This window comes from Neopelma chrysocephalum, unplaced genomic scaffold (assembly GCF_003984885.1).
Source record: "Neopelma chrysocephalum unplaced genomic scaffold, ASM398488v2 Primary Assembly neopelma1_23, whole genome shotgun sequence".
Taxonomy (NCBI): Eukaryota; Metazoa; Chordata; class Aves; order Passeriformes; family Pipridae; genus Neopelma; species Neopelma chrysocephalum.
Window position 1 is genome coordinate 3,804,449 of NW_020897691.1, and position 22,912 is coordinate 3,827,360.

Consider the following 22,912-nt stretch of genomic DNA (forward strand, 5'->3'; position numbering starts at 1 on the left):
GTGTATCTTCAGAGCCATACACATAAGATTAATTCTTGATGGGTTTCTTCTATTCTTTCCAAAACTCCTCATCCACATATTCTACATGTATGGATTAAGGGTATTAACCACTTTTATTTCAAAATAAAATATCTATAAGTAACTCAGAACCTTTGAGACTTTTCATTTAATCTTTATTATAAACCTTATAGTTAGGTTGGTGTAATGAAGTCATTTTTTGGTCTGACCTATGACCTAATCATCCTTTTCCTGACTACATCATTCTTCTATTTAATTCTCCTTAATACAAACTAGCGCTGGGATGGGCCCTGAGGAGAAGCCATATGAGGAGTGGTTGAGGTCACTTGGTCTGTTCAGTCTGGAGAAGAGGAAACTGAGGGGAGACCTCATCGGAGTCTACAACTTCCTCATGACAGGAAGAAGAGGGGACAACACTGATCTCTTCTCTGTGGTGACCAGTGAAAATACCCGAGGGAATGGCCTGAAATTGCATCAAAGCAGGTTTAGGTTGGATATTAGAAAGAGGTTCTTCACTCAGAGGTGGTTGGGTACCGGAACAGGCTCCCAAGGGAAGTGGTCACAGCACCAAGCCTGCCAGAGCTCAAGAAGCATTTGGATGATGCTCTTGGGCCCATGGTGTGACTCTTGGGGATGTTACTGTGCGGGGATACGGGTTGGAATCAATGATCCTTGTGGGTCCCTTCCGATGCAGGAAACTGTGATTCTGTGATTTGTCGCACAGCGCCCAGGCTGTGGGTGCAGCACCAGAGACAGCGCCATGGCCCCGGCAGGACCAGCCGTCCGGGAACCGGTCCTGCTCTCCTCGGCTTGCTCCTGGCACTCTCCTCCAGCTCTCCGAGAGGAGATGCACAGGCAAAGTGAGGGTAAACATCAAAAAGAAAGCTCGATATTTGAATCTATCATCTCCAACTACAATAATAAATTAATTATATAGGTTTAAAATAGACTACCACATATCAAACCCCCTGGAGAATCATTATTGAATTCATATTCTTATTAAAGTATTGTTCAGCAGAGAGAGGGCAATCACTTCAGTGAAATTCATTGACTAAAAATGGGCATTAAATGAGGTTAAAATAAATTACATTAAATGACAGTGTTTTGATACTGCCAAAGTAGTCTTGGTTGAAGAACTTGTACTCCTAAATTCCATAGCAAGATAATAATGGAGTAAATCTCAGTAGCTTGGAATGAATCAGAGTGCCATAAAGAACAATGGTGTACCTGAATCATACAAAAATTAATAAATCCAAATAAGATGTGAAAGATGTGAAAGAAATTGTTCCACTCCCCTCAATGACAGGCAAAGCTGTTCTGGCTTTAGTTTGAAAAATAAGTCATTTAAGACCATCACTATTCAAAGCTCAGGGTGTGGGGGAAAGGTAATTGATTTATGCTGGGTGAAAACTTTCTGAGTTCACATTTCAGTCATAAATAATCCTCCACACATGCCAGATCCCAGCCTTTCTGGGGTACGACAGACCTCATTAGTTCATAATGCCATAACAAAGACTGTTGGAAGAGAATAGCATGGAAAGTGAACAGAAGTGGAGATTGGCTAAGTCATAATGATTTTGACCTTCATCATTTTAAAACCCTGTCCATCTCTGAGACTAACACGAAATGTTCAATGCCATTTCCAAAAGCCTTAACATAATACGTTTCACCCAAAGAAAGTCTCACAGGCAAGAATGACAAAACTGTTACTGAAATTAGGCTTCACTTATACATTCCCTCATGAAGGCCTATTCCAACCCAAATGATACTTTGAAAAGCCAGGAGCACTTTGCTCTCTCTCACAGGTAATTGCTTTCTGTAACAATATATTTCTGAAGGGTCCAAATTGCACTGCAGTCATCACTTTGAAATACATATTGCAAATCAAAATGCAAAGTAGTTGCAATGGGAAAATTCATGGTTCCCTTCTAGACTGGGAACTGAATATCAAAGTCCAACTGCTGTGTAGTATTTCAGTTCTAAAAGAATATGAAAGATGGTGGTATAATAAAAAGTAAGCATCACAAATCAATTAGAAAAAAAATCTCATATTTTTTTTTACATACTTCTACTACTATCTGCTATTACCTTTTCCAGGGGGACTTCTAAGAAAAAAAATGAACTAACAAAGAAAAAAAAAACAACACACAGAAACCAAAACAAATCACCCCAAAATCAGAAAGCAATAAAAAACTCTACAGTCATGCCTGAATTAATAACCAGCTGACATTCCTACAGGAAAATAAAAATGACACACATAATACAGCAATGTCAATATTGTAAAGTAATTCCACTTAATAGACCTGTAAAAAAAAGGGGGAGCTGTTGACTGATTGAATTGTGATGCATTTATTATGAACATTTTAATTAATTTTTTTTAATTAAAAGAATGAAACAATAGAAAATAATTTCACAGAACAACTTCAATGTACACCTGCTCTATCAACTTCCACCACAATGAGATTAAATTTATTCATTCCTTTGATATTATAAATTCAAATCTGAAGACTCAGTACTATAATTGCCAAATAACAGGGTTAAAAAAAAAAAAGTGTCACAATTTCAACGGGAAAAGATTTCAATGGAAAGCAAAGACCATTCCAAAGAACCTGTAATACAAAAAGTGATTTAAATCTTCTTCTAGATAAACACATAGAATCCTCCACCCAAAAAAGAAGTATTAAAAATTATTAACAAATTTCTCCTGTATGAAACTGGAGGGAAAGACTGGGAAAGGAGACTACACAATCCTTTATTTAAAGAAAAAAACCTCTTATAGATAAAGGAAACCCTCGTGGGTCTGCCTCATTCCTACTGACAGACTGCTTATTTCAGCTCATATGACAGGAGCCTGACCACCAACCACATAGACAGAGACTGGAGGAAAAAGAGTAAAGATAAATATGGACTCCCAACTACTGTGCTGCTGCAGAAGTTTAACCTGCCTTTAAAGACAGATAGAAACCAAAGTTGATCACAGTATGCCTTCACTTATCTACCTATACCCATATTTATTTTTTTAATCTGCATGGAAATACTTCTGAAATTTGAATTGAAGAGCTACAAAAACAACACTGTAAATTTAGGTCTAGCTTACTAGAGATAACTAAGGCTTTTTAAAGAATAAAAACACAGTTTAAGGATTCTACGCACAAAGCTTAAACCAGCTGCCTTAAACCTACAACATACCTAACTAGAATATGCAGAAAATTATATTTAATTCAGTGAAATTGCACATAGCTAACCTTTCGTCTGTTTCATTATTGCTCTTTATGTGGGTCAGTGACTGAAAACTATCGGGTCATGTCCACCCTGCCTGTGGCATTTTAAAAATAATACCACTTTTTTCCTCTAGTGTAATATCAAGTAACCAACATATTGCCACAAACTTCTCTATTTGCACTGCTTCCATCTGGAATGTTTTTTAATAGCAAACTATGTCTAGCAACTTCAGGGAGGAAACTGCTTCCTAAGGAAAAGTTAAGTTTCTGACTTGACACCAAAGTCCCTCTTCCACAAACACAATGATTCCGTCCTACCCTCTAGTGATTGCAGTAGCACAATCTAAGGACCACATGGAAGGACACGCAGGCTCAGCAATTAAGCAAGGAAACACAGAATACACTCAGAAAAAAATTGTGAGACATGGAAAATAATTTTATAAGCTTTTTATATGACTAATTCTGCCACTGTATTAGGCCTCTTCCAGTGCAGATTTGAATAACCTTGCCTCAGAGGAGGCTTTGTTACTTACTGTAATCACAAACACAGTATCTGCACTGTCACTGCTTCATAAATCTCCACTGTATAGAGTATACATAGAGTATAAACACCTTGAGAATCTGTGTTTTATTTTGAACTTCTGGTACTCTTTGAAACACTTTTATTCTCAAATTTATGCAACTGTGTCAATGTTCTAAGAATAGAGTTAAACACCAGTTAGCTTTGGAAACTGCCTAGGAGGATCCTTCACATCTGAACTATTTATTTATTTCCTGGAATAGATACCAGGTGACATGATAGAATAAAACTGTTATTTTAGGACTCTCTGATCTTTTATTTATTTGAAAAGGCATAAAGAGGAGGCCTCTGAAGAAAAATAAAAATGAGATAGAGGAATTAGTGAGTCACAACAGGTGTGAACTTCTCAGTGCTTCTTTATGCTGCCATTCTACAGAGCAGAGCTGCTCTTCAGGCGTATGCTGGAACAAAACAAATCAATCACAATAATCTATACCATCATTTCAAAAGGCAATGACACGATAATACAGAATTACTATACTCTAAATATATCATACCTAACCATGTCTTATGTGCAAAAGTTACAGAACTTAAACTGAAATGAAAGACAAAATAATTTATCTTACAATTTCCTACCTGCCAAAGTTACATGTATTTTTTAATATAATTGTACCAGCTGTTGAATCCTACCCATCAAAATAAGGTATGCACGCATATTGAAAACTGAAAGGAGCCACAAATTATTTTGAATATGCAACAGTCCTAAATAGAGATAGAAGTATAGAGTTTTTAAGCAATAACTAAATTTACTAATAATTTAAGAGAAAGCGTGGGGCACAGAGCAATTATACCTAACTCCACACAATTAAAAGTAATCATAGATTATATTCTAAGTTTAATATTAAAAAAATAAAATATTTCAGAAAAACAATAGAAAAACTTCAGAAAAGGAAAATATGAAAAACAACAAACTTATTTTTATTTTGCTTGTTTATTAAAGAAAGATCCTGAACAACAAGTAAATTTTAGAATATCAAATCTGTTTTTATGAAGCACTGAGAAGCAACATTTCTCAGTATTGCTATCAGGAAATATAAAGACAAAGACATACATACTATTTGTTGCCTACTAGCTCTGCTTCTTTTGGGGTATTACACAGATACGGGGAAGGCAGAAACAATTACAGAACACTGCTGACACAGCAGAAAGAAATACGATTATTTGATCTGTTTACAGCCTGTCCTGCAGCTTAAGAAATGAACCATATTCTTCCCATGTTATAAGACAGAAAGATGCATCATGCAAATGCACAAGCAGATCAGATCAATTTTTTCTTAATTTGCAGCTTCACTCTCCATTACTGTGGTTTAGGTATAATGTTAGTCTTGTTGAAAAGAGACAGATTTTTAGTGTGTTCTTAAGCACTGAAGTTCATTACTGAAGTGCTTCATCACCCTATAAATCTGCAGTTAAACTGCAACAAAAATTTTTTAAAGGAATTTTGCAGGATTTAGACTGAATTAGTAGCAAACACTACAGGATCCTATTTATCACCTTAACTTTTCATCACTTTCAGGCTGAGAATAATAATAGCAGTGATAAACTCCAAGTTGTAATGTATATCACATGGTAACTAAAATTAAAACATGAACTGATCACATTTTAAGTATCAGCATTTTGAACTCTCTTCTGCATTCAAAAACTATTCCCTTGTCTAAAAATGGGAAATATCCAGGAAGGGTTGGTTAGCAGCCGTATAAGAAAATTCTACATTATTTCTTATTAATATTTAAAAACTTAGAGAAAATTTTTGCAGAAAATATTTGACACAAAATATTTTATGAGACCTTCCAGAGTCTTGTTCTTATCATTACAAATAAGAATAAAATAGAACAAAAAAATACATCTCTATTTGCAAACCAAGCAAACTAATTTTAAAATGAACGAACACCACTTTCCTTGTCATGGAAATTAAGTTATCCAACATGCTGCATTAAACAAACTAATCCAAAATATAATTCAGTAACGTTTAGGCTGAAGGTAGGAATAAATTATATGACACTGCCCTACCGAAAAGAAGCTTAGGGCATATTTTATTAGAGCACATAAGAAGGAGACTGATTCATCCATGCAATCACTCCACTGAGACATGCCACTTACGGTGTCAGTCTTCTCACTATTTGGATTTTTTAGTTAACAGACAGAGACTCAGTATGAGTTGTCCTCATTTCTCTACTTCCTTTCTAGGATTTCTCGAGTGAAGAAAATAACTACAAATTAAGTTCTAGACTGCTATGACAGCTAGATCTAAGATCAATACCCAGAATAGCAGCCTTGAAGGACTGGGAAGTAATCTTACATGCCGTGTCCTGAGGAATTTTTTGTGATTATAGAAAAAATCCAGCAGTGAAAAAACAACACATTTCAGTCACAGGGCTTTTAAATCAGTAAAGATGACAATAAATGATCAAACATCACTATTGCTAATACATCTGGTGAGTGAAACGAGACATGAACAATACTGAAAATACAAAAGGCTCATGTCTAAAGTTTGTCTCAACAATATTCATCCTTATGAGTATTATATCTCATCAGAACATCCTCCAAACATCTGGATATCAGTGACACCTAATATTGATTCAGCAACATTTGTTATTATTATTCTGTTAAAAGCTGAAAACCTACCTTCTTTGTTCTTCTCCATGTTCACCCGAAGGGACTGTCAAACATTCATCCATGTGACCATGCAATAACCTCAGAACATCCCCTCCTATCAGGTATCCTTGAATAAAGGGAGAAAATCGAGGGCATTTGTGTGAACGCAGCACCACATGAAACTATAGTTTGAACTGTAATAAATACAATTTATTTATTTCATTTTTTTCTGTCGGCATTTTATGTTACTTGAAAAAGAGAATCAGAAGAAGAGGAAGATATCTCATACCCTGAGAAGCCAGTTGAACATTTTCAAGTGAGAAAAGCTCCAACTCAGCAAGTAGGATCAGGATAAAGAGAAGCCAGAGATGGGACCCTACAGAGTTTCCGCAACTCAGAAAAAGACTGAGCCAATGGAAACAAGGAAGCAAGTACTCCTCTCTCAGATTACAACATAAAGTGGGAAACTTCAATCTTACCTACTCACTTTGCTTTTTATTTAAGGATTCCAGTTTATATACTAACATAACAAGGATTGATTTAGTTAGTTCATTACTTTTAAAACCGTTTTTTGGAGTATCTGGAGTTTTCTGCGAGAAAAACTTTTGGGACAATCCTAAGCTCTGCTTGACAGAAGATTCACAACCAACAGTCATGATTTATTTGGACTCCAAAAGGAAACTCCTATACTGCCAATACCTCCACTGCACATGCAAGTTCAGAGCCAAACACTTGGCTTTACAGTGTATATGTGTGTTCACAAATTAAGTTGCAGAGCATGCACATAGCATCACAATATTTGAAGTTCCAGGACATGGCAACCAGAAGCCGAAAATAAGGCCATAATTCTAACCAATAAAGATGTTAATAAAATAGAAGCTTTTTCATCGGTCTTATTGCATCAGGATATGACATTAAAAAGAAAGAGAATTTTTTGTTATCCTACAAATATTGTATTATAATCTAATACTAAGATTTAGTAGATTTTAAGCACAATTCAACAGTATTTTTTCAGTCTGACAAGATAAATGTAAACACTGGTTTCCTAAACTCACATTCCCTTCTCACTAAAACTGGTTAATATAAAATTCTGCATTTGAGTGGGATATGGTAACATAATTCCTCGGGTTTACTGTTAAAGCAAAAAGATTTTGAAAAAAATATTATTGGAATAAAATTTTGAAACAATGCCAAGTCATGCATTCTTGATTTGACACAGAGGAGGACGTCCAAATAACAGTAATTACATATATTAATTTGTACATGGACCTGTGTCAATATAATTTTGGAGATGTTCTGCCCTGAGTAGCTTTTTAGGTTTTGTTTTGTTTTTAAAGAGGCCTCCATTAAATTCACAGTACAGAATTAGCAGAATTACTTGATCTGACTCTAAAGCTATGTTTTGAGTTCAACAATAAATTGACTCCTGCATAAGCCAGTTTTACAGATATGCATGCAAAAAGAAATTATATTCTTTAACTACTTCAAATATCCCAGTTCATTTTACAAACTAATTATCCATTATTTTCACTTCAAAGTAATTTCATTTAACTTAATAATCTATTTTAATGGGAAGTTTTGATTAAGAGAGGGTATTGTAGCATAGTTATTCCTATATATCAATTTTTTATTTATGAATATGACGAAGTATTTGACAGATATTAACAAAAATAGGTGTTTTTTAATTCTTCCTTCATTTTGAGGTAATTTTCTGCAGTTTGGCTACTGTTTTTCTGAGGCATAGAGAGTAAGGCCTTACACACTAAGTTCAGATTTACTCTCCCTTCACAACAGGACTACTTTGATTACAGGAACATTTGCCAGCTTTGCTAGAATAAGGCCTTTGCTCTAATCCTTTCTGACACTAGCCAGCTGATCTTCTCTAGAAAACATACTGCTTAACAAAGATAATGTCTGTACTTGAGGAAAGTGAAAACAGAAAGGCATAGCAACAAAGAAAAAGCAAATACACAGAGAAATGCACAGTTACGAAAATCATACTACATCATTTTCACATTATTTCCTGGGGGTATAAGTACACAACATGGCACTATATCATTGTGGATTTTTGTTTCTCTAAGAGACAGGCAAGTCTCACTAGTGAGGTTCACCAGGCAAAGATGTGGCACAGACAGATCTGGGTCTCAGCTCATAAACCATACTGGGGTTATTAACAAGAATGACACATCAGTGCTGGCAGCAGTGGGAGGACGAGGAGAATGGAGTTTATAGGAAAGAGCAACAGGAAAAGGTTTTCTCTTCTCCTCAACAGAAAGGTTTTCTCCATAAAGTTTCGGACACTGTCAAGCAATGTGCTAGCATTTTTTAGTAATGGTTTGTACTAGAAACCATGTCAGAGAATCTGAATGTGTAAAGTGATTCTCATATGCAAAAACAAAATGAGTATATAGAAAGGAGATTTTGGCAGTGCTGTCCCTAAAATCTGAATGACAAAAGTTGCAAGAACATTCCACAACTGAATTTTAAAATATGCCAGATAAAAATAACTGATGTGAAATTTCAGTATATTGCCTTTTATAAAATAATATCCTAAAATCCCAAGATACAAGTAAAGAAAGGACCTGCAGCTTTAGCCTTCTTAAGGTTCTATTACAACACCCACTCAAAACAATCAGTCTGTAGAAAACTAGAAATCATGAGGCTTTACATTGTGACAGACTTTTCAGAAAAAGACAAGTGTTTTCTCCTTCTCTGTGGAATCAGCATGGCATAAATTCCTTGTCCTTTCAATGTCAAAAAATTCATTAAAAAAACTCCTTCCTAATTCCTTAATAGAATAAATAATTCTTGAAAGCTGTTCTCTTTCTCTCTTTCCCCTCATTTTGTTTTTCTTCCCAACCATATGCTACCCACAAAACCATTCCCCATCTTTACTCTTGGGATTTCACATCCTGCTTCCAAGCCTCTTGCCCATTTTTTACACAGTCTCAGGAACATGTAACCATGACTGCATACATCAGAATAATGTTAAATAATATTTTAAACCAGGACTAAAAGCCATTTAAAAAAAACGTTATGAATGTCATCATACGTTTATCAAAATGAGATTTGAATGAGCTGTTCAGTATTCAGTAGAAATATGTAGAAAATTATCACTATAACTTTCAGTATAACCTTCCCTCTATTTTCAGAACATTAGTATATTTATTTATTTTTTGAATGTTTACATAAGAGAAACCCACTCCCTCACTTGGCATAATAATTTGATTTTTAAAGTATTTCATTTACATGAGTCTTTCAATAATTAAAGTTGAGTCAATCTTACCTTGGGCAACTTCACTTCCTGAACTGATCGGTGCTACACTCCAGAGTGTCTGCTGGAAGGCTGCATCAACGTGTAAGCTACCATTGCCATAAGAGAGATGCTAAAACCAGGAAAGACAGAGGCTTTTGTTTGGGATTAATTAAAAATCTCATTACAGTATACAATATTATCAAACACTCTTGTTTATTTCATACATAAATTTTTTCCCATTGACTGTGTAAGTAAATACAAAGTTAGACCTGGGTACTCTTCAAGAGACATTAGAAATAAAGCTGGAACAGTAACCACATATTTGCTTCAAAGAAACATACAAGAACAGTACAGAACAGTCAGCTGCTTGGGGTCTTAGATCATAGCACACACTCTGAAGAGATTACTGTTAAATGTTGCAGGGTTCTTATACTTGTGTTCTTCCTTCTCTACACAGTGGGGTTTTCCACAAAGTTTGAATATCGGGATATGACATTAACCTGTATTTCAAGTGTAACTCACCACTTGAATATTTCCTGTAGGCCACTGGCTTCCTAAAACTGCCATCAGATCAAAGAAATTAAGTAAGCAAACTGCTGACTTTGTAAGGTACTTAAGAGAGTTCACAAAATATATTCTTGTACAAAGTTTTCAGGATCCAGGCAAATCTGAAATTATCTTTCCCTGAAAGACTCGCTTCCTACCGAAGCATTCAATGGATGACTTTCCTTTGCTCCGTTACTCCCTATCTTCTGCCAATGTTGCAGGTCTTTACAATAAGTGCCACAGGTACTTTCTCTTAGAATTCCTTCTGTGTGTGTGTGTTTGTTCCAGCTAGTTCAGTGACATTATTGTCTCAGAAATTCTTATCTCAAAGCATATTTTATTGCATCCATACAAAATCCTTTGTCCTACACTCACAGTCAGTTCCTTTGATACACTGTCAATGCCAAACAATATAACATTACATAAGATTATGGAAACAAGTGTTCTGTGAATAAGCAGCTCTTTTGAAGTATACTGTTTATCCTTATTAGGTAATATTTTTTCAAGTGCAGTAACATTTAGACACTTCTATCAGAACTCTATTTTAAACTACTGGACAGTAACTGCTCATAGAGTAGTATATGGTCTCTGTTTTTGTGTGTCATGACCAAAATTAACAACTTCTGGGTAAAATAATTAACAATAAAAAAGAGAAAATTGTCAATGGAGGTCAGAAGAAGGTAGATTCCCAATGACATTTGAAGAGTTCTTCTATCTTCCTACATGCACATATGCTAGCTGTACAGCAGTACAAGAAACAGCACATCAGCTCATTTAGAAGGCTCCCATAAGAGCTAATGGCATACAAATAAGACATCTCACAAAAGTCATGTTTACACTGCACCAGTGTTACTCAGCATATGTAATAGTGAACATTAATGAACAAACCAAGTTTTCGCTTCTTGTTTTGCCCTTACTGTAGTAAGTGCAGCACAGCTCCAGTCCCGTTTTTGCCCTGTGAGCCTTAATTTTGTTAGGTTTCTTCTGAGATCACTACATCGATCCAGTTAGTGACAATGAGGAATTCAACCATTAGAGCAAAGCAGGAATATTACTTTTTGAGGAAAACTTGTCATTCAGGGTAGACAAAAGAGGAAGAGGATAACTCCTCTGTCATTTATATCTGCAATCAACAGAGCACTTGTAACAGTGTGCTTTGTACATGTCAGTGACCTTATTTTCACACACAGTGGTATCAATTGAATTAGTGTTCTGTCTTTAGAGACGGGACACTGAACAAAAATATATTGCTGACATCTCTCTTCAGAACACCTGTTAATTTTATCCATCCATTTGAGTCCAGTTGCAGCTCTGATTATAATCCAGATGTCTCAAACTGAGTCACCATGGAATTATAACTTTAAAAAGTATGGTTTAAATGACCTAATAGAACACATGACCACAACAGCAGAGGCATACCTCTGCAATTCCCTTCTTCCCTTCACTTCCCTAGATCCCTTGTGGCTTCCTTAAATTTACAGTTGACAGCAGGTGTCCTGCCATTTACAATTCCATAAACTATGGTGTTCATCCCTGGGAACCATTCATAGAAAGCAATAAAAGGGAGCTTTAACTATGTAGATAAAATAGCCTGTCAATGAATATCCATGGATTCAATTATACAACATGTATCAAAAAAATCCCAGAAGTTTAGTGATGGCAGTTATTTATCCTGGCATAGCCTAACTTTTCAGTGCTATACTTTAACAATCTCAACACTGTTTTAAAGCAGTCTGCTCTTTGTCTGTAACTTCCTGGTTACAGACTGCTTGGTCTTGTACATTCAGCACAATAAAGCTATCCAAATGAAACAAATTCCATAATGCAATGTCCAGGATGTGAACACTGATATTGAACAGTCTCCATATGTACTACACAGATCTTTGCTGGCTGGCATATCAGAATATGTGGCAAAAGTAGCACGTTACCATCATCAGTGAGGACCACACGCATAGCACATCTTTTGGGTATGCGGTAACAACATATGCAGAGTAGAAATATGTTGGGTTTAGGAATCTTGCTGTCTATTCCAATATTGATATGGGTCTTTCCCACTACAGGCAGGGTGTCTAAACCAAATATTATTTTTTTCTGCACTGGTGTCTAGGCTCAAACAAAAAGCTAGGTTTGCCTTTCCTACTAATAGACTGATAATCCCCTAAACCAGCACTTAACCTCTTTCTAGAATTAACTAATGTTATTTTATGAATAAGGGTTAACACTACAGTCTACAGGCAGTTTCTCAAAGATAAATTCCCAGACTCAAATCTCTGAGGATACTACAGGTTTACCAACTGAACTTAATGGCATATTTTAAACTCTGCTCTGCACTGCTCTGCAGAAAAGTAACATAATCACAACTCAGTCTCTAGGTCTTCAAGAAGAACACAATGTATTTAAGCTCACTGAAGAGCTCAGAAATCAGATGGTAATTTCCACAAGAACCCTTCAGCAGTGATTACAGCAGCATAGCTGCATTTACGATAGCTCTGAATAATTAGATGATATATTTTTAATTTCACAGTCTGCATGAAAAATTCTGTTCTCAAAAAAATGCATGCATTCAAAGAGAAAAATGTAAAGAAAGGAAAACTTTTGCTTCAGGCTTCCTCTTGGCTAAAATGTGTCAATACTGACAGTTTATCTATCAATATGTATTTCCATTTGCAGTTTGATGACTCTACCTTCAATCTGAGGCCATTCCAAAAAGCGAGAATAGCATAAGAAAATAATAAAGAAAGACTATTTTCTTCTTCTACTGTTTGTTAGATTTTGAGAACCACGTACAAAGCAGGAAATTCCCAGGATGCTTAAGTACTGCACACAACAGCATCATCAACCACACTCCTTCAGATTTGTTAGCACCAGCAGGTGTAGAGATGGAGGCTATTTTCTTTCCTGTACACAGAGACTCTGACTGTCCTTGCTATTTCCCCTTTCTCGCTGACTTGAAACAACTATAATGATCAGAACAAAAAAAAGCAGTTTCAAACCATTTAGGCACCTATCCTCAATGCCCCAAGAACCTCTGAGATGTCCCAAGTCTTGAACAGACACCATTCCCACAACAGGTACACAAGCGAGAACGCATGTATCAAAGTGTGTGTGGCAGGGAAGGGAGGGATTCATATGCTTCTCTAGTTTTCCTTCTTCAGTCTGGAAGATGTTCACAGTGGATATATTTCTATCTTTAGAAATAAGTAAAAAATAAAGTAATTGTATCTATAAAGAAAACTAAAATACTAAACTAAACAAAAAAAACTACAGTCCTTTTCTGTTTTTTCTTTTTTTTTTAAATTATGAAGGGAAAAATATTTTGCATTAAAAAAGAAACTTCCGATGGGTTTGAAGTACTACAAAGTCCCAGTTTCTTTCCATTTCTCTGAACTAGTTTAAACAGTTAGCCAGCAAATTCAAAAGCAAAGAGAATTTTTTTATTGATAAAGAAAGAGAATTGCCAGCAATGTACTAACCAATTCTCACCACTCCACTCAGCATAAATGTCCCATCAGCAAAAGGAGAGTAGAAGCTAAAACCCACAGATACTCAGAAATTACCATTACAACTCAGCCACCGAAATCCATCTACTTAGCTACCACATAGCTGAATATGGGTAATTGGAGATTTATGGCAGGAAAGCATAAGGAACCCACAGAGCGTAGATGGGTGGAGTTTGCATTCACCCTCTTTATAATAGCTTTCCTTCTGCACTGTAACCACAAAAAGCCTGAAGCACATCAGCTACTATGCTTCCAAATGATTATCATTTTGTACAATTAGTCACAAGAGCTTTCATTAACAAAATATTAATTTTACAGAAGCAAGCATCGAAAGTTCGGAAACATCAAACAAAGCACCCTACGGAAAAAGAACGGCTTCTGGTGAACACATCATATTACGGTCTTCAATGGCATGATCCTGTACAATTTTTTCCCCGTGTACTGCCTCATTGTATATACAGAACAAAGGAGTTCACTTTGTCAACAGCTGCTCAGTGCTTTGTTTTCCCCTCAGTCTTCAGTCTGCAATCTCATGCTTTATTCAATATAGTCAATTCCTCAAAGTTTTGAAAAGAGAATTATTAATTTTCTTACAGGCTTTTCTCTTGCTACCAGTTACAGTATTTCACAAAACACAACAAATATTAATGAATTAACTTTCTCAAAACCCCAAAGAAGTAGTATTATAGCCCATTTTCCAATGGGGCATGGATGTATATAGATTACATGAAGAAATTTTCGTTAATCTAAGATGCTCAAGTTAAGGTGACAGGGACCTTTTTAATTCCCACTGTAGACTGCATTATATGTAGTTTAATATTCAAGGCAAATCTTACATTCACCTCAGTTGCAGGTATCAAGACTGAGTAACTCTGAGACTTTAACCTCTAGCAGAAGGAGGAGACATGAGAAACATTACTCCAGTAAGGAATATTCCCAGTAAGGGATGAGTAGTGACCTCTGCAAAGCAAGCCTAGTATACAAGAAGATCTGCTCAGCAAATTCCACAGCAGTCTGATACAGAATCTAATTCTCCGGGAAAATAATTAACTAAGCATCATACCATCCATCTTTCAAATGCAATTCCCAGCTCAAAATTTCATCTTCAAAGTTGCTTCATTCCACAGCTTCTCTGCTACTCAGCCCTGACACATCTATCTAACTTTTATCATCGCTGAAATAACATTCCATAAAAAGCCAGTGTGACTGTATACTTAAGAGATTTCATAAAAATACACCAGTGCCATAATTTTTGTATTTTCTAATGCCTGTGATTTTTCAAAATTTAAGAAAATAATTTTTGTGGTATCACTTACATGTAATTTTCCTATATTTAAAAAAAAAAAGTTAAAAATTCCCACAGTGACAGTGACCTGTGGTTCATGTGGATAACTTGAAAGCAATTTTTTAAACATCTGCCACTTAAACTAACACAAAAATCTCAGCAGAAAGTGGCTGTCAGCATACCACATGCGATTGCTGTGCCTTAATACAATGGGTTTCTTGAATAGTTGCTCATAGTAGTTATCTCACCTCACTGCTCCAGGCCTCTACCATTATTTTCCTTACCAAATCTTTACCCCTTTCTCACAAGAAATTCTTTACTGTGAGGTGATGAGGCACTGGAACAGGTTGCCCCCCATCTCTGGAAGTGTTCAAGGCCAGGTCAGATGGGGTTATGAGCAATCTGGTCTAGTGGAAAGTGTCCCTGCCCACTGTAGTGGAATTGAAACTAGAATATCTTTAAGTTCCCTTCCAATCCATGCCATTTTATGATTCTGTATCTCTCACATAGCCAAACCAGCTTTCTGACCCAATTACCTGAGTGGTAAGCCTACCTTATCACTCAGAATTAGGACTTTCTCCTGCTTCAGAAGGTTCTCCTGAGACCTACAAAGCCTAAGCAGCGTCTTTAGGCTATTTTTCTTGCTTGACCTCTTCCCACATCAGCCAGCATTAAACTTCTTTCCAGAAACTCACCACAACTCCTGACCGTCAATTCTTTTCTCATTTCTTGGCCCAAGACGTTCCTCTCTCTGGATCTTTGTCCAGCAGTTTGGTTCTTCCCAGATAGCCCACTTCTCTACAGATCTCTCTTGTCATCCTTCATTCCCAGTCCCACACCACTGGTTTTTTTATCACTTCTCCCTGCCAAAACCACACAGATTTTCTGCCCTAAATTTTGAACCTCAGCAAGCAGGTGCCTACTGCTCATCACCATCTTCTTGTCCCAGACAATTTGTTAGTCCCTTACTGCCTGCCTGCCTTAAGCTGACAATCCTTTCAGCCAGTCATCAAGTCCCACTCATATTCCCTCCTTCCCGCTTCAGTCCCACTCCTGTCACTGATATATCACCTGCCTTTTGTTCCTTCTACTTTGTCATAGCTTCTTCCTCCACATATCTTAAATGACAGCAGATCACCGGCAGCACACACAACACTGAGTTCTCAGCTGTCAATACAGTGCCTGACTTCATCCCTGCTCTGAGCAACCCATTTCAAGGAATATCTACTCCCACTAGGGTTGGGGTGTATTTAATTATTCACTGTAGAGGGAGTTTAAACAGTTCATTAACACACAGGAGGCACAAGAGATCTAGCTTATGTAAAACAGTCATCAGACTTTTAGCTACTAAAAGAAAATTTAAACAATCTTCCCTGGTCATGACCAATCTCCATTATTTCAGAAGAATGTTTCTTTATTAAGCTTAAGCAAGAAGAGGCTTTTTGCCTTTTTATTCCTTTCTCTTTTTATTTCTTTTGTGTTACCAAGAAGTACACAAGAAAATGAGCTCGATTTTCCCAAAGATATGATTTTTTTTTCTTCCCTGTGTTTGAGCTCAGTAACATCTGAACTCTTCTGGATGAACTAAAAAATATTATCTCAGACTGATAAAAAAAGAACCAAACAAGGGAAAATAACCAGAAATAGATGCTACTATTTCTAGTAAGTGATGTTTCACATTGCAAGCACTTGATTATAAGCACTTGGAAGCAGGACTCTATAAGGCAGAGCTGCTTGACAACCTTAATTATTGGGAAGTTCTACCAGCCTCCACAGTAACATTTCTATGTGTATAAAGACTCCATGGGAACTGCATTATGATCAGTGTAACAGAGCAGCTCAACACTACCTTGGTTCCACTAATTTCAGGTTTGTTTATGCAGATTAATTTTTTTTTTAATCTTTTTTACAATTTTTCAACAATAAGAAATTATGGAATTGTGAATTTACATATAAGAAAGCAAAGTTCAATATTGAGTTTCATACTTTTACAAAAAACTGAAAGAGAAGAATATTTTTTTTTAAATTTAAAAAAAAAAGTCACACTCTGCTGTGTTCCCTGGTACTATTTCACTAACAAATGATACAGATACTTAGAAGCTGTTCCAAGCATATGATAATAAATAAGACAAATAAAACTAAGAGCTGAAAACAAACAATGTATTTGATGCAAGAAGATGCAGAGGCAGTGCCTCTGCAATACTGAGGAACCTGTCCTTCCGTCCAGGAGTAATGACAGATATCAGCTCCACCTTTAAAATAGTGTAATCTAATTTGGATGAAATTATTTCTGAAAGGGAACTCTGCCATTAGTTAACCATGATAAAAAACTTCAAGAAAAAGCTTACACTTCAAAGGAAAGCTTCTGATTAGTTTCATATTAGTTTCCAGTAGTCAAAAAAAAAATTAAAAAAAAGGTCACTCCAGTCAAATAAATATCAAGATTTGTTCACAGATCTGCATAATGCAGCTGCAGGTCAGCACTGCAGTCACTGAGACAGCAACTTAGAAACTACATATATACCACAGTGCAGAAACTATTGCATTATACTGAAATCTGTGCACTGCAGATTCAAAGTTGGGGGGTTTTTCCCTCCTTCCTGACTACTTAGCCGAATAACACTGGCCTGATGGATAAAAATTTTCAGTTTTATCTTCACTTATGCATTTTTCAACTTCATGTTTAAGGTTTTTTTCTTGAATTATGTTTAAAAAGACAATTATTCAGAGGCTTCACAAATTTGAAAGAAATTAGAATTAACTGAACTTCTAAATTATTGAAAATTGGCAATATTGAAAGAAATCAGGATATATAATTAGTAATAGGCATGGGTAAACCTCAGTGCAAAGGCAGATACTATTATGTACAAGTTGGGGAAACTTGCTGGAAATATTACATCTGCTCTTTATCAGGCTGCATTGCCTGAAGAAAGGAAATATAGCAACTCTAGCTTGAACTGAAATGGTGGCAATATTTATAGCAGAACATCTTTTTGCTAACAGGGTTCAGCAGAGCCAAGATTCCTCTCTGAAGTATCTGGCAATAACGCAGCTCACACGTTATATAATGCCACAAGCAGTTACGTAAGTGCTTTTCCTCAGAAATTCTACACAAGAAAATAAGGATCCAAAATTCCATTGTATAGGTAGATAATTAGAGTCAGAACAAGTGAATTACTTGCCCTGGGACATTGTTGTGAGTCAACAAACAGTAAGAAGTCCACATCTCTGGACTTTTAGCTTATGATTTTAACACTGATCTTCCTATAAGTGTAGCTCTTGTTCACTGCAAGTAAAAAGATCACTCTTTGGGGAAAAAAATAGAGCCAATTGTCCCAAAATAATTTTTTTTTTTGTTGAAAGTGGGGAAGCGGAACTATAGCAAAGTCCTGATATTTTCTTAATAGGGGTTGCCAACCAAATAAGGTATAAACACTAATCTACTGACTACATTGACTTTGTGAATTTATGATCTCAGTGTTAAATTAATTAAGCTACAGTCAGAAAACTGGAAGACTAACTAATGAATATGACATAGTTCTGCTCTCCTCTTACATTATATAAATTCAGCTAAGAGCTGACTGCATTTTGAAAAAGCCATGCCCTGTGAATGAACTCTACTCATTTGTTATTTTACATGCACATCTTAGCCCCAGGATGGTTAACCTATTTGTCTTCATTCAGAAAGAATTAACGAGTTGTTTGAAAACATAGAGCAATATTGCAATATGAAAAGGTGACATGCCAACCTTATTCCTAACAGCATATTTACACAGAACATTTGATAGAAAACTTACTTTTTCCTAAGGTTTTAACCATAGAGTACACAACGTACAGAAACCTATCCCTCAGCATCCTGATGAACATCATTCTCTGGTAAGGGATCCATCTGAGGAACTCCACATCCTTAGAAAAAGCACTCCTCAGCTAGATTAAATAGAGTTTGTTTGGTATCACTCCAAGCAGCTTCACAAAAATAACTTCACCTCTCCACAGTCCTAACTATTGTAAACGGTGAAAGTTGCTGCATTCCTTTAAGAGTTTAGAAAATAGCAGCTATAACATGACACTGCACTCGATACAAAAAAAATTTACAATTTATAATTATTAGATGTATATTTATAATATATGTATTACTTTCAAATTTAATGTCCTTTGAAGTTATTTTTCTAAATGGCCTAATGGATTAAGAAAAGAAGAAGCAGCTTTCATGAAAATATTCACTCATTCATAACTGGCTAATATATCTTTTATCAACTATTTGAATTTTCATGAAAGTTTCATTGCTTTATTGACAGTGCTAATATAATTACTGAATAGGTAGGGAAAAAATCAAATATTTTTATGATTAGTAAGGTACATAGTTTATCAGCTCTTAATTTAGTCTTGAAAAAGATCTGTTTATAAAAATGTGTGAGTGCATGTAAGAGCAAAATTAATTTGCTGAAACCTTGCTTCCTCTTACTGTCAAACCAGAGCTGTATAACTGAAATAGGCTTAATAAATACTCATTAAAGCCTAGCTCTAAATCATGTTACAACTATAATTCAGTGTCATTTCTCTCTACACTGAAAATATAATTTCTTTTTAGTATACTGATATTTTGCATGGAAGATGAAGTATACACATTAACACCACGTGTTGATAAAACTCAGTCTCTGCAGACAGCATCACGCATCTTGCTGCATCAAAGTACATGTGACAGCCTTGAGAATCAACAGTTGACGCACAAACCTAAATAATATAAAAAGATGAGCTGATTTACTAATTAGAGGGCAGGAAGTATAAGTTCAGGCATATGCCTACAGAGAGATACTATTTGGAGCAAAATTCAACTTCAGCGACCCAATTCAATAATGCAATGAAACCCAATGTCTTTAAATAAAACCTTTTCATGAATTAGATTTCTCATTAATTTAGTCCAAAATAAGTTGTTTTTCCACTGAATCTAATTGCAATTCTCATAAAAGTAGTTATTTAAAATAATTGTAAAATGCAAAGATGATGAGAAAATTGACAGAATACGTAATTACAAAAAATAACTCATTTAATGAGTTACTGAGCTCCTAAGTAGAAGTTACAATTATATTCTAATAATTATATTCTCAAATAATCCTTGGGTGAAGAATCTTTTCCAATATTCAACTTAAATCTGCCCTGACACAACTTCAGGCCATTCCCTTGGGTCCTGTCACTGGTCACCACAAAGAAGAGATCAGTGTCTGCCCCTCCTCTTTCCCTCACGAGGAAGTTGTAGACTGCAGTGAGGTCTCCCCTCAGTCTCCACTTCTCCAGGCTGAACAGTCCAAGTGACATCAGCCACTCCTCATAGGGCTTCACCTCTCGACCCTTCTTTGTGGGCCTCCCAGATCTGAAAAACTTTTTTGATAAACTCAAAACACCTCTTGTTTAGAGATTCTATTTTTAGGTTGTTTTGCCAAATCACTATGGCTGATTTTTCAAAAGCCTCCAGCAGAATTATTTTCTTCTTATTTTGAACTTCTTTTACAATAAAGAATAGTTCAGGTGTTTGCAACACCAAGAATTCCAAAAGAAATTCATGTTAAAGTGTTGAAGTGTTTCATCACAGAAAAAATGGGAGATACTTAGATGAAGAAAGTTATTTAAACCAGTGATAAGAAGCAGCTACCACAGAAATTTAAAAAATATTTCAACTATATTTAATCATTAAGTATTTTAATTACATTTAATTATGATGTGTCAGTAGCTCTACATATTAAACTGTACATAATCCTAATAAAATTATGGTAACAAGCTTTAATTTATATGTAACAGCATTGTTAACCTCAGAACACAAAGGGATTCTAAACATCTCAATTATGCAATCTGGACAGGTTTTTTTTTTCTGTGTTTCCTTTTTTTCATGATTAGTAAATTTTTCAACTTCTATTCCATTACTGAAATGGACAAAAATTAGGTTAGTCATATATTGAAGTCACACTTTCCAGACCTTCAGTGTCTCGTGTTGCAAAATAGTATAAAAAGAACAGTTTAAACACCTTAAGTTTTACTTTTGGGAGGTGGAAATGTAAACCACACTTTATTAAAACAGTTTTTGTAACTGGGGTTTTTTTCTGTAGAAGAAGAACTGTACAGGTATTGTTACATAACTTACCAAATATCTTTCTGAAGAGACACTGACTAAAATAAGATCATCTCCAACACGCACTTTTTCTCCTTCTGATCGTTGCTTGGAAGCAGGATGTATGGTCCACCAGCATGCCTCACCTATATCAACGTTAAGTAATAGCAAAGAAATAAATAAGAAAGAAAAGGCCCAATCTTACTGACATTACTTTCACACCTATCTCAGCCCTAAAGTTCTGATCCAGTTTTCAGTTTGTTAAATCAAATGTTCATGTGTTTTCAATAACTAGTATCATTCTTGCACCACCTTGTCAGAAAGTCAGCTGGAAACAGTACACATAAGAAGAAGACTAAGACCTCTGGAACAGTGATGCCAGAATAAGGAGGCAGCTCTGTGTTCTTTAGGCAACCTGGTCCAGGCCGCTTTTGCTAAAGATTCACAGTCACCTTCTTAACAGATTCTGGAAAAGACATCAAAGAATATTCCGCTGAGAATTAGGACAAAGAAATAGAGTAAATTATCACTAAGGGCAATGAAAATAACCATTTACAATACTGCTTAAAATGATACTTGATAGATCTCATAAATTCAAATTCAAATATGTTCTTCAACTTCTTCTTACTTTCTGATATGCTTCCTGAACAAAAAGTTTGCTTTTCAGAAGAGAACTCTTCGATCTTGGAATTGGTCGGCTGTTGCAGTTATTAGCCTTACTACTCCTAGTTAGAACAAGACTTTAAAAAACAAACTTACGTCTAACTAACAATTACACCAAACCGATGGCATTGCAAGAAGCATAAATCCAACTCACCAACAGTTTAAAGTTTTAATAGAATTTTTATTAAAATAATACATATTTTAAAAAAATCATTGAAAGGTTTCTACAGGAATTAAAACTTGGGAATATTCCTTTACTTATATTCACTAATATAAATGTATATTTAAATATAAGTAGACATATTTATATCTCATAGAAAAGAAATTAAATAACCTACTAGAAAACATAAAGATAAGATACTGAATATTTAAACAAGAAAATACTGTTTGGTTTCTTTAGTTCTTAAAAAAATCTTTTTACAAGATTTATACATAGGTCTCTTCTGATTTTAGACTGAAAATATTCTTCATTATCTAGTCTTTTTAACTAGTATTTACCTGTTGTGTCCTCTTGCAATCCTACATCAAATGCCAGCTTATCCATTGAAGATCGAGATGTAGAGAGGCAGCATAGATACTATCAAAAGAAAAAAGCGTACAGTACTTGTTCTGCTCACTTCTGATAATCCACTAAAATATAAAAACCTACTAACATAGGATTAACTATTCTTAGATTATCCCCACTAGTTATTTTCAAGAACATGTATGCCTGATAACTGATTAGCACTCAAGGAGACTTGACAAAGATATATGTTCTAAAATAACCTCTCAATCTATTCAAGCTATCTTTCCACTGAGACAGGAAATAGTGAGAGTGAAAATAAAGGAGTTAGTTGAATCACATTTCAGCTCCATGAAGCCTCATCTGTAGTTAGAAAGTTTGGAACCTATATAATTCATCAAGGAATTGAAGACTAAGACTTTTGTCTAAAATACATGCAAGAAGGAATTTCCTTTTCCACTCAGCCTTCAACATATGCTCAGGTTGACAGCAAGATGCCAGCTGTAGATTCAGTCAAAGCTAATGCAATATGGAATATTCAAGGCAAAAGGAATGAGAATTCACCAACTCAGACTGATGAACAGAAGATTCAGCACTGTGGGAGCCAGACTTAGTTTTAGCACTTATCCAGATACAACCAGCT

At 35.5% G+C, this 22,912-nt stretch overlaps 1 protein-coding gene across 10 annotated transcripts in view; it reads right to left on the reverse strand.

The window, feature by feature from the left end:
* The window catches only part of RYR2 (ryanodine receptor 2), a 394,099-nt gene that overhangs the window by 208,552 nt on the left and 162,635 nt on the right, over window positions 1-22,912 (reverse strand). For all 10 annotated transcript variants that reach the window (XR_003534458.1, XM_027684666.1, XM_027684677.1 and 7 more), the window contains 4 exons: window positions 22,266-22,344; window positions 21,138-21,250; window positions 9,701-9,800; window positions 6,445-6,541 (listed from right to left, as the gene is read on the reverse strand). Coding sequence is in view for 9 of the 10 variants with exons in the window: in XM_027684666.1 (XP_027540467.1) it covers window positions 6,445-6,541; window positions 9,701-9,800; window positions 21,138-21,250; window positions 22,266-22,344 (389 nt within the window). In the remaining variant the exon portion in view is untranslated. The remainder of the gene's footprint in view (window positions 1-6,444; window positions 6,542-9,700; window positions 9,801-21,137; window positions 21,251-22,265; window positions 22,345-22,912) is intronic.